Genomic DNA, 16,344 nt, shown 5'->3' with positions numbered 1-16,344 from the left:
TCAATGTGTTGCAATTTTGCCTGATCCTCCAAATTCCTAAGACTTGGTATTTACATCTGGGAGTTCACTGGTATGAAAGTAAATATATAAGCCAGTTGGTTTGTAGGATTTAGCCATTTTAAAATTCTTTTAATTAAAACTTTTGAATGGCAAGTTGAAAATGTCTGATTTATCTTCCTGCCTTTTACTGTATTGATGCATATGTCTTACTGCTTGGAATATATGATGTAGTTGTATGTGATTTGGGAACTAAACTTCCAGTGATACCTTCTGAGTATTACATATTGAGCTGTTAAAGAAAGATTGTAGATTGTGAAAGGGAAATTGGTCAAGCTTCTATGACTTTCTGTAGGTTAAAACTAGTCTTGATTCCATTAAATCAGATAGAGCCTCCATTTGAAAGGTTTAATGTAACTCCCTTCAAATGCTTGTGTTACAGCAATAGTATTTTTAATAAAATAGGAAGGAAGAGGGACTTCCACACTGTACTGTGTGTTTGCCAGTTACAACCCTAATAAGTTTTGAGCTGTTTCATCAGTTTTGCTTATTTTGAAGGCAGGTAGATCTCAAAGGTACTACTTTCTGGTCTATGTGAAAATGAGCATCCTGGTAGATGAGACTGATTTAGTTCCCTAGTGGGGGAAGACAGAGGAATTCAGCTTTTATCTGTTCGGTCTCTCAAAAGCAGCTGTCTGATCAGGACACTTGTATTGGTTGGTAGTCAACAACCTGTATTTTTTGAGTAGCCTGGAGGGGAAAAAAAAAAAAAAAAAAAGGCGGAGAGATGGACATGTGATCGTGGGAGAGGAGGTGGAGGAGAGGCAGGATGTTGGATGTGAGAGAACTCTGGGAGTGGTGTGGTCAGTATTGCATGGCATTTGGGAAAGCTAAGGTCAGAACTCAGAGTTGCTTATTTCTAAAGTACTAATTTCAGTCCAATCCAGGTGAGCGTCCAAAGTCATTGCAGTATCTTCTTTAAAGGAACAGGTTTTCTCAGACCAAATGCCCATGCAATATTGAGTAAATCTGGAGTATTCAGGAAAACTTAATCAGTTGCTTGTAATTTTGGACTCGATGATCCTTATGGGTCCCCTTCAACTTGAGATATTCTGTGGTTCTATGAATTTTTAATGTCAATTTGTGAGCTAATTTTAGACTTCAGTGTATGACATTTTCTTATTTAATGCTTAGTGAATATGATGATTCTTTACTTATTGAGCTAATAAGATTTCTTAATGGCCAATTTGCCCATTTTGCCATACCTTTCATCAACGCGTAGGTGTGAGGATCTTGTTTATAGAATGAAAGATACTATTAATTGGTTTTAGTTCTATTTTTCTGTCATTGCTTACTGCAGCACACAGATATTCTGGTTTTCTTACTGTTTCTAATTAGTGAGGCATTAGAAATGCATAGAGGTACCGTTTACACTTTCTAAAATGTTACGCTTTTTCATACATAATTCTTCTGTAACATTAATGCATTCCTTGTTACCTCTGTCATATTCCATCCCTGAATTACATATTTTTAGAAAAAGGCATTACCTTAGCATATTGACAACTATGGACATCAGTATTTGGTCAATCATCTTTCCATAAAACACACAGATGTTTGTAGAACAAACCTAACTAAAATCATATGATGTTAAGCAATGTAATGTCTTTGAAATGCTGTGAATTTCTAGTTAGACTAAAAAGTGTTTGAAAAATTAGCTATTCTCATTGCATGTTATCAATGTGGTTCAGTTCACAATGTTTTTATTAAGTTCCTGTCTTTGATGTTAAGCAGTATTGTTTACCTATTATTGATTTTCCAAAATACAGTGCTTTGAACTAGCTTGTTTGCTTGTGTGAAGGAATTGAGCCGTTCCTATCACCTGGCTGTTGCATGGTCTGCTTAGTACGTAAAAGAATAGTCCGAATGTTACCCAGACTGTATGGATGCTGATTTGCAACCAGTGAGTTTAAGCAACTAATGCTGATTTGCAACCAGTGAGTTTAAGCATCAATTGAAGTAGTATGTTGCACTTGAGATTTTTTTTTTTTCCCTCTTTCTCTTTATGAAGCAGAAGAGAGCTTTCTTTGGTTTGTTAGACAGTATTTATATTAGGGTGCAGTGTGAAATTGCAAGTCATGATGAAGAGGATTCTGTTCACAAAAGTGAGTTGTGTATAATTAACAACTTTAGGACCAATGTGACAAGTATAAATCCATTTGAATAATTCATAGTAAATTCTATAAGAGCTCCATTGGTTTATTGTAATTTAAGATACTTCCTATCCTGTAATATTTCAACTGGGAGACTCAGTAATATGATAGATGTAACACGTAGAAAACATAGTAGAGTTACTTGTCATTTGTGGTAAAAAGTGATTTAGCTGCTGAGAACTTAGCTGGTAATGCGAAATCTCAAAACATGATTATTGACTGGTTTTGTTATACTGGTTTCCAGTATATCAGCTGGGTCGGTTGCTCAGGCTTCCACAAGCTAAAACTCTTTATCTGTGATTTTCTGCTGGGCCTGGAACTATGACTACTTGAAAATAAGCTTAAAAAGGCAGAGTTCTTCTTGCACCTTTTTGGAACTGCCATGGGTAGTGGTTTAAATAAATAGTAACATTGAATCTGTCATCAGCTCCTGTATCACTCAAACCTGTGATAAAAGTGATCTAATAACTCTGGAGGATAGTAGGGATTTGCCTTAATCAGAAAACTATAGATGCTGTTGAACATGCTACTGGCATAGCAAATGAGAAAAGGTTCTTAATCACTGCAACAGCATTATTTGAGTCAAAAAAATATTTCCCATGTTTCGTTGACTATCCCTGGTGAGGAAGATAAATATGGGTTTCCAGTTCCTGTAGCAGGAAATATTGTATGTAAATGTATTCATGGTTAAATTTTAATTGCAGAATAAAATTCTGGGCTGCTTTAGCTATTTTGTTGATTAGCACTACTTTGCTCCTAATGATTGCTTACCCATGTGGCTACTGATTGATGGGGATGTAAATATTGCTTACTTCTTTGTTCTGTGCTGGTATTAACATTAAAAAATAAGCCTGGTTACATTGATTTGACATAATCTAAGAGGCTGCCTTTACAAGAGGCAACTTTAGAGGCGCTTATAAAAGGGAAAAGTGAGTTATATTCTGGCAAAGCATCTTGGCTTGAATGGAAAGCTTCTGGAGTACGTTCTCAGTCTAAAAACTGTTGAGCCAGATGTATATAGCAACAATGTTTTTTCTTAATATACAGGGCAAGAGACTTGGGAAACAGCTTTTTCTATGAACTTTTATTGATTTCTGATAATTTTTGAAGTTTTTGTATTTGAAATACAGCAATAGGATAAACAGGATAAGCATGTGTACCATTTAGTGTCAAAATCTGCTAGTTTAAAACTTGCTGTCACATTGTATTGAACGTGTTTATATCTTCCAATATTAAACTCAACTATACTGACTTTTTCTGTGCATGTACTCTAGAGCCAACGTATGCTGATGTTCTTAGGGGAGTTTGTAAATATTCAATATTTTAATTTTTCCCTTCCTCCATTATATTTTTTTCCTTAGCTGGAAAAGAAGCAAGCAACCCCTCCATTTCAGCCTCAGATCACAGATGATTATGGTTTGGATAACTTTGATACACAGTTCACCAGCGAACCTGTGCAGCTAACCCCAGATGATGAGTATGTTTTTCTTCTTTTTTCCCAAATACAATTGCATGTTAAGAAATCAATTTATAAATTACTTGAAAATTACGAAGAAGAGACTATGTACTTAGTATTAGAACATAGTCAAGTTAAGGTAAATTTGAAATTCTTTGTATCCTGCTTATCTTGCATAACTTGTCATACTTATGTATTAGAAGACTGCCTAATATTCTAATAAAATTTCAGAATACACTATTGATTTGCTGTCGAGCGTGTGCTTGGCACTGAAAGAAGAGACGGAAATTTGATTCCTGACCCAGGCAGTTTGCATTTCTGTACTCGGGAGAAACAATTGAGGCACAGCTCCTTAGGTCTCAAAGTAAGCTTGATGTAACAGGAAAATCTTACAGAAAACTATTATTTAAATGGAAAAATTTTGCAGGAAGAAAAAGTACACTTTAATAAACAAATTTGAAGGCTGAGGAGTGATTGCTGTACATGAAGGAAGAAGTTCCCTCAGACAGAGGATGGCATATAAGATGACAGGCTATAGTTTTGGTAGTTAGATGGGAGACAGTTTGCCCAAACTCTTTAAGAGAATAATTGTACACAGTTTTGAGGGTTTACTGAAGTATGAAAATTTAAAATTGGAGCTTGAACTTCCTTTGGAAAAACAAGAGGAAGCTCTATGCAATGGAGGAAAATGTTGGAGAGAAAAAAATGGTCTTGTTGACTTCATTTGTTTGTGAAGCATTTAGCATATGTCTGATGATAAATGTATTATCCGAGCTAAGGGGGGAGGGTGGGCCAAATGATATCGGTGTGAGAATCGTCTTATCTAATTGCTGAGGAATGCAACAGTTTGGGCGGGGTTCCATTCTTTTCTTTTTTTTCCAAGGTATATTTTTCTTTCAAAGCTTGAATGTGTGACACTAATGCCAAGTGGCTCTTAGGATACACCTTTTAAAGAACTTCAAAATACTGTTTCTTATTAAGGAGCATAGTGGTGCATGTTTTCTTTTGAAATTTTTGTGCTATTCTATCAAAAATACAATGAAACTTTCTGCTGCTTATTTAGCCTTTTGATACAAAAGTAAAATGAATCAAAGGAGATTTTGGGTTTATTAAAAATCTAAGACTCAGAATCCTGAAATCTGTGCAGGTAGGATTTTTAGGTGAGCTTTGCTGTGAGAGAGCAGCAAAGATTTGCTTGCATATTATACACTTAAATTTTCCCAGTATATTTCATATGTATGTTTGTTTTTCTTTATCTGACTAGATGTCCTCTGAAGACTGTAATGCATTCTTTTCCAAATGTATTCAGCCTGTTGTCCTGTCCCCTGGCTTCCTGTTTGAAGAAAACCTATCTCTTAAATTTCTAGCACTTTGCATTCTTTACAATTTCTAACTGAAGTCTGTAGAGCCACTGATTGATGGTGTTCTAGAATGAATATTTGGGTCTAATCAGATGTTTAATAAAGCTGATTCTAAAGTATTGCTTTTGGAAATGGGATTTTAATAATGGATTTAAGATTTCTACTCTCTTAGATACTGTCTGAAGTACTGCATATAGTGGGATGCCACGTTGGCAAGCAGAGGCTGTTGCATGCTATCCAAAGGCTTTCATTATTAAAGGCGCAAGATTGTCACATTCCAGCCTATGGGCTTCTATTAGTTTTTCCTTCTTCTTTGTTGCTACCCAATAAAGCTAAACTGCTCTGAAAGAAAGACAATACTGTTTCAAAGCCTCTTTCATAAAGTGCCTGCTAATCCTAGGTCAACCGCAGGATTAGCTAGTTGGTCAGGGAATTTTTCTTTGTACAAATAAATGTTAAGGTTGATTAAATTTGTGATGGTAAAAATGAACACTGTAACTAGCAATCCATTGAGTCTACTCCAGTGGCAATAAATTCACTGTTACGGAGTCTCTCTCTTGCTGCATTCTTGGGTAGCAGGTGTTAATCCTCAAGTAATTATGTATTTGGAGATTTCATTGTGGATATTTGTGTACCTAGGCACTCAAGCTTGAATTTTATAAAAGTGTTACCTGTATATCATAGATCCATAGCTCACAACCGATTCTCTCTTTCTCAAGAGTCCAGCATATATGAAGTGAATAGCTGAATGGAAACCGAAGCGTGAAGTGCTTCAGTTAGTGTTTGTATGATACCAAAGAATTGCAAGGCATATTTGTGCTTTACAGGTTCTACCTGACGAAAAAATGACAAATACCAAGTGTATGCGCACCCATAGCGGGAAGTTTTATGAACGTCACATCTTAAAAGAAATTCTGTCTCTTTCATATACATCAATTTATAAGTCTTTCCTTGGATTTTCTGTGCATACAATATGTATCTTTTTAAAAAGTATTAGCTTTGTGCTTGACTCTTCTGTAGTATTTATCTTAAATATAATACTAGCAGCTCTTGCTGACAGCAAAATATGTTTCTTATTTGTAAACTGGTATTGTAAAACAACAGTCACGTATTACATGCTTCTTTTTGGGCCTTATAGGTATGCATGCCACCTAACTGGGAGGGCAGGAGAAACTTTTTATCGGGTGTTTCAAAATTTCCAGTTACATTGCTTTAGATATTGGCATAAAATATTAGTGTTAGGTATTTGTATGTTCAGAGACTTATTTTTTTCAGTTTATTGCTTCTGTACAACTTCATATACATACATTGCTGTAAGGTATTTTGTTGTTGTTTGAAAAAAAGTATGGCAACAAAAATAGTATTTGCAATTGATTAAATCAATGCTCTTACTTGTTTTTCAGAGATATAATAAAGCGAATAGATCAGTCAGAATTTGAAGGATTTGAATATATTAACCCATTGTTGCTGTCAACAGAAGAAACAGTATGAAGGAATGACATCTTCGTTGTGGACAATGTGAATGACCTTTAAATTTATCCTTAACTACAGTATATGCATGCAAGGCTGGGGAACTGTAAGATTTTGGATGGAGACCAATGATTTAAAAAAAAAAAAAAAAAAAATTGCTGCTGAAAATCAAAGAAGAGAATAATGATTTTAGTGGGTGTCTTCTGCCACTTAGTGATTCTTAAGTTCTGGGCGCTGACACAACTGGCTTCATTAATGAAGGACTTTGCAATTTGTGCCTGTTTCATGAAGGATTGAAACGTTCATTGCATCCCTGGAAAAGGAGATTCTGAAAAACTTTGAGATCCACACACTTTCTACAAACTTTTGATGCAATGAGCTACCAATTGAAGAATATTACAGTGTAACATCCTGAAGAATAAAATATATTACGGTGGTGTTGAAGCTTATTTTTGATGCCTTTTTTCACAAGTGGTACCTGTCTAAACGTCTCAGATAGATTTAAAAGGAGTTGTGTTTTATTAGCAATCAAAACATAAATTTGGGTACAAGATTTAAGTGCCTAAATGGATAAACTGCATTGAAGAATTATTACATATTTGGAACGTTCTTAAACCTGGTAAGTTCTGCTTGTTAATATTAAGTAACCATTTACATATGAAACATATAGTTCACAGCTGCAGCCTAATGTTCATTTGCATCTTTATAGAATTTGAAATGCAGAGTGACTCAGCAATATTAATTCCAAATTAGAATTTGCAGGATCAATTTCAAAATCTGTTGTCTCAAACTCTAAATTTACCAAAATTTAGATTGAAGAAAACTAAATTTGCACAGAAAGGATTTCTGAAAATACTTAAAGCAGTGCCTACACCTACAGTGATGTTGTGTTGTATATTAGACTTTTGAAAAGTATTTTTATCAACAATACAAATATTCAGAAATAGAGCAAAAGCATAATAAAGCATAGCCTTAAAGTTTAAATAGTAAATCTAGAATAACCATAATATAAAATATACTTTCCTGATAAAGCACACCTCCTACTTATGATAAACTGCTTTCAATTACTCAGTGTATATTAATAACTAATCATTCTACACAAGAGAATGGGATGTTTTGGTAAAATGATTTGCATCAAAGTAGTAAATTTTTTCAATGGAAGAAAAATTAATACCTAAGAAATTGGATAAAGCAAAAGGTAACTATCAAATCCCTTCTTGTGGAAACTGGGGGGAGTGGGAGGGCAGGCAAAGGGTATATTTACATCAAAAAAAGGTTAACAATTTATCAGCTTAGAAAAGCTCATGTCGCTACATTTTAGGATTAGTGTCCATTGCTATCTGAAACTTCAGATGCTGTGAAGTTTTACCTGCCTCTGTAAGTAACAACAGCAGAGGCAGTATTTCTTTTTGCTAGATTTTGGTTCAACTACATTGTGTGGGTTGTAGAGATAGGGAGGAAGGAAAAATAAAAAAAAAGAGAAACCCTGTGCCATGACATCTCACCTAATTTGGTGTAAAATGCAGGATATATTGCAACACTTTCACTTTCTTTACATTAACATATGGTTTTCTCAGGGTACAGCATTGCATTAGGTGCTGAACATGACATCTTTCGGATTCACATCCAACTCATGAGGTGCTAGGACAAGACTGCCAAAACATTGTTTAAAATTTTCAATTCATCATTGATTAATAATGTACATTTTGTATCCCTTCATTAGCCGCACTTATGCAGACCTGTGGTTATTTAGTTATATTAATCCCATTCAGATTTAAGTTGTGGGTTTCTCTGTGTTGGACTGTAGCTTTTCATATTAAGCAAAATGTGTTTTAATCAGCACTAAGTAATTTAACCAGTAAGAAATACTTGCCTCAAATGCCTGGACTTTAGATACTTTACTAAAAGAAACATTTACCTTTTAAATGTAATCTGACATTTTAAAATTATTCCTTTCTTCCCTTCTCCCTGGCAATTACTTTATTTACCCTGAATAATATTTCTTTCAGTGTTTTCAACTCCCCTGGTAATAAAACTAATCGATAGTTATCAGAGTGACTGCAGGCAGCTCATGAATGGAAGTATGACAGATTAAGCTGTCCTTTGACATGCCAGGGCATAGGACTTTAAAATGGAAATATTAGAAATGTGGGTTGGGGTTTTTTTTAACCTTTTTTCTAGGTTTCAGAACATTTTGGGAGGGAGGGAAGGAAGAACAGAAAGACACATTTGCTAAACAAACATTGTAAAGACTACTTGACTTTATTTAAAAATTTACAGGCATTTACAATGTTGCTGTGTTGCCAAATAGTTTGCTGGATACAAGTTTGGTTGCTCGTGTGCAAGTGTTTGAATAATGTTCTGTTCATGATGAAGGGGAAATTTTTTATATAAAGTACTTGTTTTATAAATAAAAGAAAATGAAGGATGTAATTAAATGTGTGGTTTGGAAAAAAAAATCCTAATATATTACAAATGGATCTGGTAATGATATATAGTTGTCTTATTTGAAATAGTAAATGAAAATTCTAGCTAATTTAATGATTGTAAAACAGTAAATATGTTCTTGTAGTTTTGTATAATTAATTAGTTGGGATCTTTGCTGACCAGTTTTAATTGTGCAGAAGATGGTATACTAATCCATAACAGCTAAGATCATTTATATTCTTGCACATCTATTAAAGACTTTAATGAAAAAGTTAATAGACTGTTATTATTTATCAGTAAACTGAGCCATGTCCAACTTGCACTTTTTAAAGAGACCCCATTGTAAATTAAATCTATAGGATTCTTCCTGTATTTTGATACTGTATTCTGTGTTTATTCTGTATCTTTGGATCGCACCTGAACTGTGTATGTTTTTGAGGTCCAGGGTACAGGTTTGTCGGGATGGAAAACCGTTCAGCTACTGAAGGTTGTTAATCTGAATTGCGCTCTTCTTCACTGTACGTGAAGGCAGTTGTGATCAAAGTAGCTGAAACAGGCACAATCATACTACTCTTGCATATGGCCCTTTGACAAGAAATAAATTTGAATTGTAAGGCTGTGACTGGAGACACGGTGTACTGCGTGAATAAGATACCCTGTTCAGTGAAGAATTAACTGTACTTGGGAGAAATGAACAACCTACTCCAGTTTATTTCATCCCTTCCATTTGTTGTTACTAAATTACCACTAAATGTCATTTATTGTCACTCATGGAAAAGGCTGATTTTCTTAAGCTTACAAAATGTTTACCTGCTACTATTAAGAAGTTACCAAAACAGTAGATGAGTCTTCTGAATACCTTCTAGCCAAAACAAACTCTCAGGTGTTCTTTATTCTCAAACATTGATGGTTTCTAAGGGGGGTGGGGGGTGGAACTGATTCAAAAAGAAGCTGGTTTGGCTGACTGACTATTAAATCTTGCTTTGCATTTCAGTATTGTGAAACAGGCAGGAGAAGTGTTTGTTCAGGAGCCTAATTGGTTTAGACTAGTCATGTTAATCAAGTAGATACTGACATAGAAACCTACGCAAAGTAAGGGTATGAATTTAGCTGTGTTCCTTCAGAAAGATAAAAAAAACTCACACCCTTTATTTGGTCTGGGTTGCGTTTTCTTTTAACATATACTCACAGACTCAACTGTACAATCATAGAAGTTCTTACTTAGATATTAAAATAATGAAAAGTACTAAGCTTGAATGACTTTTTAATTAAGCTTATTTTCACAGATTACCTGTTTAGGAAAAAAAGAGGTCAGTAAACTTTTGCATTAGATTAAGTAACAGTTACCTTTTGTTCAGCTGCTTTCTTCTACACTTAGAAATTCAGGACTGTGGTGCATCAGACAAAACAGGTTCTTCAGGGATTTACAATAGTACATTTTTTTTCAGAAGTACCCAGATTCCAGAAGTACCAAGATGGATTTCCCCAGGGGTCTCTGGGATATCCTATAGCACCATTTTCAGAACTAGAACTACTTTACATGCATTTGAGAGGACTTAAAATAAAAAGACCCCAAACAGGCAGGTAGCACTTGACCTTCTATTGAGTTACTGGTTTGTGATCCTTAAGCAAGTCTGAGACAAGGATATGCTTCCTTGACACATTTTTCCTTTTCCATTGAGAAAGGTTCATCCTTGGCCTTGTTCCTTTGCTCTTCATTCTTCAGGCTTTACCACATTACATCATCTGCACTTTCAGACAAGCACCTGGCCAGATGGCCATCAATATCCAATTGTGACAGTCTGCAAATGCAGAGAATTTGTTCAGTGAGAAACAAAGTCAAATCCTTTTATTTACACTATTCTTCACCTAAACAATCGCAGAACTGTTCTAATAGCTAATGGGTAAGTCATTCCTATGCTCAGAAGCATTTCAATCTGCCACAAACTCTTGTAGTTGCTATTACCTGCTGCTAGATAGTTTGATAATGTCATTTACTGGAAGACTGCTCACACTCCATATACTCGGGACAAGTAATGCTATCCTTGGAACCATTAGGCTATTGATACAAGATGGAAAACCATTACCTTATTCCCCATCCAACTTGAGGATACAGGAAATGAGATTTCTGATAGAGGAAGGATGCTTTCTCACGTCTGCTTTCAGTTTCCTTTTTCGGAAGGCTATTTTTGTGATTGTGACGCGCCCATATTACAATAACTTTTTGTAAAGTGGCTTCTATAAAAATTGAAACTAACCCTAATCAGCACAGGGTTACCAGTAGCATAGAACTGAATATGAAGACCTGAAGTATGTTTAGCCTTTCTGTCTAAATCTCTTGATATAATGACCACAATTCTATAAATATTAATGAAGCCATCCTTTTGTCTCCTTGTTCAGCCTCCAAAAGAAAGAAGAGACAATTGCAGCCAATACGTCTTACAGTGGTAGAGGATCTGTTGAAAAACATGTTTTCAGCAACTATGACAGCTTAAATACTATTAAACAGTGTAATTTCAAGAGACAATGTAATTCTTATTGTAGAGTGGATACTTAATTGCTGGAAGGGAGGATTTTTTTAATAAAGGTAGCCTGACAGCAACAGAGGACTGAAGTCTCATTTAGTTGTACTAATCAGAGCTTGCATAAGAAAAATCTGCTTCCTTCCATCTTGCCCAGACCTTGAAAGCTAAATATAAAATTAAGAGTACAGTTGCTTAGCCAAAGGCATCGAGGTACTTGCTGAACAGGTAGCAAATACAGTGTAACAGTGAAGTCTAGATCTTGAAGAGAAAGTGACAGGTAGGAGATTAATGCATCTAGCTCTAAAGTTAGGTTTTAACTATCAAGAATGCTGCACCGGAATGGTTTTTAGATTATGATACAAATTTCTCAAAAAAAGTCTTATCATACTCAAGTATTTAAAAATCTTCATTCTGCATATACTAGCAAGGTTTACCAGAGAGCTCAAACTTAGCTTTCTCTTTGAAGCAGTATAATCTAGTAATTGTGAACCTGTAAACTGAATTATAAGTAGGTAATTCTGACAGTTAAAAAGTACTTTACAGTAGAAGTTTTGTCTATTTTCATTACTTTGTATATAGAGAATGCATCCAGAACCATTTTGGGTTTTGTATACTGTGAAGTTGTTAAAAAAAAAAAAAAAGAAAAAAAAAGAAAAATACTTACGTTCCACTAAAATTCATCAGACACATTGGACAACTGTCAAGAGTTGAAGATCCTTCACTCTGGTTTTCCATCTTCTCCTTGCAGCTTTCAGTTCCAGGTATACTCACAAGAGGCAGCTTCTTTTCTGCAGACATGTATCTGGCCTCACCAAATGAAATATTCCCTTGATGTGTTTGTATTTGAAGCTCTTTCCTATTATTTTCTTTTCTGTTTTCCCTGCTGTTCTGTACAGTTCCTCCGCAGTGCTGTTGAAAGCTAAAAGCTTTTGGAGAGCTTTGTGACAACGTCAAGTGGTGTGTAGAACTTCCGTGTTGAGTGAGTTTACATGATTTAGGACTTGCATCCAGTTTTGAAATACCTTTTGTGTCCTCCCCAACCATATTTTTGGCTTGATCTGTAATAGTTACACAGCATGTTTTCTCAGCTGCAGAAGGTAAACTCAGTTTATCTGCTTCGCCCTGTCCTTTATGTAAGTGGTCGATCTGGCTCTGTGTTAGCTGATGGGAGCCAAGATCCTTTGGTTTTAGATGTTTTTCTTTGCAAAAAGATGGGAATGATACCCACTGAAAGTCTTTCATTCCAATTGTAAAGACTTCTTGTTTTTGTAGACTCTCTTCCTCAGAACCCTATGACACACACACACAGTGACTTCAAACAAGTGCAGTTCAATCAATACATAAAACCAAGGCTGAACATATTACAAATACTGAGAAGGCTAAACTACATTGAAGAAAAGAACATTTTATTTACATCCATCTCTAGCGCTTGTAAAGCAATCAAGAACTTCCTGGAGTTTATGCAATATGTGTCTTCCCTTAACATTTCTAAACTGATACAACAGGGTACTTCTTTAATATGTTCCACAGAGACCAAGGATGAAAACAACAACCTGCTGCTGTTCAGGAAAAAAAATTCTACTTTAGAAGGACTGTGGTTTTTGTGTTATTGCCTGATACTGTCAGAGCAATGTAATGGTTGTTCCTGTGTAATTAATCTCTCGGTTAACATTTGCCTTTTCCAGTTTCATTCACTTAGGGAGATGCTAGTGCTTATGAGCAGTCAGTATACTTACACAGGTTACCTCTTTCCAGCAAAATCTTGTAAAGAATTTGCCATACTGCAAAAAAAAGCCCCCAGTAGTTGTCTTTACACTACCTGCCACACAATGCAAAGTCACGCAACTATATGTAGAGACTAAAGAGCTCAAAACCATCTTCTATTTAAGCACTATTACTGTTAACATCCTCATTCAGACAGTCCCTACTGTAAGCAGTGCACAAAGTGCAAACAACAAGGATGCAGCACACTACCTTTCCGAAGAACTCTGGAAAACTGGGCACTGTTTGCCAGTTTGTGCATTGTAAATCTTGACTGATGGTGTTCAGTAACAAAATCCATGGTTTTTCACACTCATTTAAGTCTTCTTTTTCAAACCAGGAACATCTGTGAGTCACTGTCCTGTAAAGACAGGGACAGTCCAATAGTTTGAGGGTGGGAGAGAGGGAAGCTGTATTGCTATTAGTTTGCCTCTTAATTTGATTTGCCCCTCCTATAAAGCTGATGCTTCAAAAAACATAGCTATCTTTAACTGTGATTTATCAAAGCAGAAGTTTTAAAATTAACTTCCAGCAGCTGACAGTGCACCAACCTCTTTCAGCCCAATTCAATGGCTAAGCGTGGTGACCTCTTTCCTTTTCTAAATGGCTAAGCACAAAGTAGGGATTTTATGATTGAAAATGTGTATAACTCTTCAATTTGTACAACATAAAACTCCATCCTTACCTATTTTCTTTTGATCAAGTAGCACTACGTCTGCTAAACCAAGAATATGACAACTTTGCCATGATCAAACCACAAAGAGGCATGTAAAAAGTCTTTGTAGGCACAAGTATACAAATGCAGATTTTTGAGTTCAAAAGACAGGCAAGATGGCCCATGGAGGAAAAAAGATTTAGCTGTTTATATTATTTGTTCACCAAGGGACCATCCATCTAGCCTACAACAAGATTTTTTCTGGAACACAGAGACATTATTTAGCCCGTAAACTAATTTTTATAGCTTGCCATGACTTAGATAACTCATACAATTATGAAGAAAATTATCAATTTTTTTTAAAGAATGTCTAAAAGCTTTGCTTTCTACTTGTAACAGGTGTATTTATTACTGTCTTCACTTCCAAGTGAAACAGTTAAATGCAGCCACTGTTTTTTCATCTCAAATACCGAACTTGACACCTGCTGAGCACAGAAATCATTGAAGTGTTTGCACCCAGGATGGCAATTGCATTGGTTCCCATGTATGCTTGGCCAATCCCATACTGCCATCTGAAATAACTGATAATTTTTCTATATAACTTGATCTAATGCATCCCAGGAAGGCATTAGGAAGGTTTAACTACAAAGTAACTATAAATTCAAAGGTTTTTATACTAGTAATGCTGTATAAAGACAATTTCAAGAGAAGGATGGATTGTTAATGTCAGATTACTACTTCCAGCGTTCCCGCTTCTTACTGATGCGTTTTCTTGGGTCACTGTCCAGGAATGATGCTGCACCGAGAAGAAATTAGAGACAAGTCTTACAAGCCCTTGAAAAGTGGAGCGATTAGCCTTTCAAAGCCCGTTTTTGGAGGGTGCACAGCTGACGGCGGGCTTGCTCACCCCGACAGGCTGAAACAAGAACCGAACCACTCACTGCCTCTTCACCCCACCTTTCTTCAACCCTCCCTTGCTCGAGGGCTGGAAAAAACAGGAATTATTCCTGGTCTCCTGCGAGCCTTATTCTGAAGAAAGAAAACTTAATTTTCATACGTTAACATTTCTCACGGGCCCCGTCCTCACCGGTGCTACTCTGTGCCAAAGAACACGCAGAAGGCACAGGGCCCGGTGCGCTTTATTTTGCAGCCGGCTTCTCAATTTTTTAAAGGCGCTACAGGCGGTGTTTTACGAAGCAGCCTTTAACACATCAGCAACGTGCTAGAACCGTGACTGCGAAGACCCAGCTGCAGCTCTACGGCACGGGGGCCGACGGAGGGCTCAGCTCTCCCTTCTCTGACGCGACTGACACCGGCAACAGCGTGTCCCGCCCAACCCCTCACCGCCTCAGGCGAGGCCCTCCGGCCTCCAGCGGCCGCCCGGGCCCCGGCGGGAAAGCGGAGGGGGACGGGGGGGAGGGCTGAGGCGGCCATTCCCCCACCCGCCCCGGACTCACTGACGCCGCCGGGGGGACTCCCGGCCAGGGCTGGGCTCCCGATTGCAGGCTGGCGGCGCCTTTCTGGGCTTGAGGCGCAGTTTGGCGGCTCCTTCCTCAGACATGGCCCCGAGGCGCGGCGAGGAGGGGGGGGGGGGGGGTGTCCCTGCTACAGCCCCGCTCTGGGCGGGAGGCGGGCGAGGGGCCGTCCTCGCGAGCCTGAGCGGGAGCGGCGCCGCCTCAGAGCTTCCCCCTCCCTTCGCCGGCGCCGGCGTCCGCGGGAGGGCGGGCGGAGAGGGCCGACGGCTCTTCCTCCTCTTCCTCCTCCTCCTCTTCTTCCTCTTCCTGCTCCCGACGGGCCCGCTGCCAGGGCAGGGTCTCTGGGCGGGCCGGCCGCGGAGCCGCCCTGACTGAACGACGCGGGAGGGGAAGGCAGCGGACGGCCGCCAGCCGCCGCCTGAGGGAAAACCCGCCCTTCTCTTGAGGGGAAACCCGCCCTTTCTTAGCCCCTCCGCTGCCGTCAGCGCCGCGCTGAGCTCGACGGGGCCTGTAGTACCCTCAGCTGCTAGGTGCCAGTCCGCCTCGAAAGCCATCCTTTCCCTATTATCTTTACTCCTTGAACTTTATGTATTTGTAGCGGTTTGGTGTATGCCGGGCTTGGATGTGGAGCGGCCGTCGTGGAAATGCAGCGTGACGGTTTTGTGTAGGGTCACCACGGTGTCTTGGGTAGTCCTCGGGCTGGGCCAGTCGGAGAAGGCAGAATGTTCTGGGCTTTGGTCGAGTGGGACAAAATGGCGGTGGGCTCAGCTCTGTTCAGCAGCGCTCAACTGGTTTTTTGTACTGATACCCGGGATCTGCTTGCTGCAGTATAAGGCTGAAGCCAGAGATTGTTAATCCAAATAGTAAAGTAGATTGGGAGTGTATCTCCAATCTGATTTCTCTTTCAGGAAAGAATCTGTTGAAGTGATGCAGTTTGTCTTTTTTGGCCGGCATGTCGCTGGGTGACTTGAAATAAAGCACTTGTTAGAGTGGAACCGTCACTGGTA

The 16,344-nt window shown here is 38.0% G+C and overlaps 2 protein-coding genes across 8 annotated transcripts in view; one reads left to right on the top strand and one right to left on the bottom strand.

Annotated features, from left to right (window-relative positions):
- PRKCZ (protein kinase C zeta) overlaps positions 1–9,197 on the top strand; it is a 70,002-nt gene extending 60,805 nt beyond the window's left edge. For all 5 annotated transcript variants that reach the window (XM_052791260.1, XM_052791259.1, XM_052791262.1 and 2 more), the window contains 2 exons: positions 3,569–3,684; positions 6,428–9,197. In XM_052791260.1, coding sequence (XP_052647220.1) covers positions 3,569–3,684; positions 6,428–6,515 — 204 coding nt within the window. In that variant the 3' untranslated portion in view covers positions 6,516–9,197. The remainder of the gene's footprint in view (positions 1–3,568; positions 3,685–6,427) is intronic.
- Positions 9,198–10,168: 971 nt separating this feature from the next.
- On the bottom strand, positions 10,169–15,814 carry FAAP20 (FA core complex associated protein 20). Of its 3 annotated transcripts, none has more exons than XR_008235860.1 (4): positions 15,320–15,814; positions 13,421–13,568; positions 12,111–13,227; positions 10,169–10,723 (listed from the first exon to the last, which is right to left on the bottom strand). XR_008235860.1 is itself a non-coding variant. In XM_052791265.1 (4 exons), exons 1-4 carry the CDS (start codon positions 15,421–15,423, stop codon positions 10,651–10,653), a joined length of 951 nt encoding a protein of 316 aa, XP_052647225.1. In that variant the 5' UTR covers positions 15,424–15,804; the 3' UTR covers positions 10,169–10,650. The 3 variants fall into 3 exon arrangements, 1 of the variants encoding a protein (XP_052647225.1); XR_008235861.1 differs by having other exon boundaries at positions 12,111–12,758; positions 15,320–15,805; XM_052791265.1 differs by having other exon boundaries at positions 12,111–12,736; positions 15,320–15,804.
- Positions 15,815–16,344: the final 530 nt, after the last annotated feature.

The sequence above is a fragment of the Harpia harpyja genome, chromosome 7, assembly GCF_026419915.1.
Source record: "Harpia harpyja isolate bHarHar1 chromosome 7, bHarHar1 primary haplotype, whole genome shotgun sequence".
Taxonomy (NCBI): domain Eukaryota; kingdom Metazoa; phylum Chordata; class Aves; order Accipitriformes; family Accipitridae; genus Harpia; species Harpia harpyja.
This window is presented reverse-complemented; position numbering and strand designations above follow the sequence as displayed.

What these genes read in the sequence shown, in the direction of transcription:
- FAAP20 (XM_052791265.1), bottom strand. Translation starts at nt 15,423, where the DNA reads ATGTCTGAGGAAGGAGCCGCCAAACTGCGCCTCAAGCCCAGAAAGGCG. An exon ending in TTCCAGAGTTCTTCGGAAAG is followed by an intron (nt 12,737 to 13,420) that starts GTAGTGTGCTGC and finishes TGTGTGTCATAG; the next exon opens with GGTTCTGAGGAAGAGAGTCT. An exon ending in CTGATGAATTTTAGTGGAAC is followed by an intron (nt 10,724 to 12,110) that starts GTAAGTATTTTT and finishes CTGCATTTGCAG; the next exon opens with ACTGTCACAATTGGATATTG.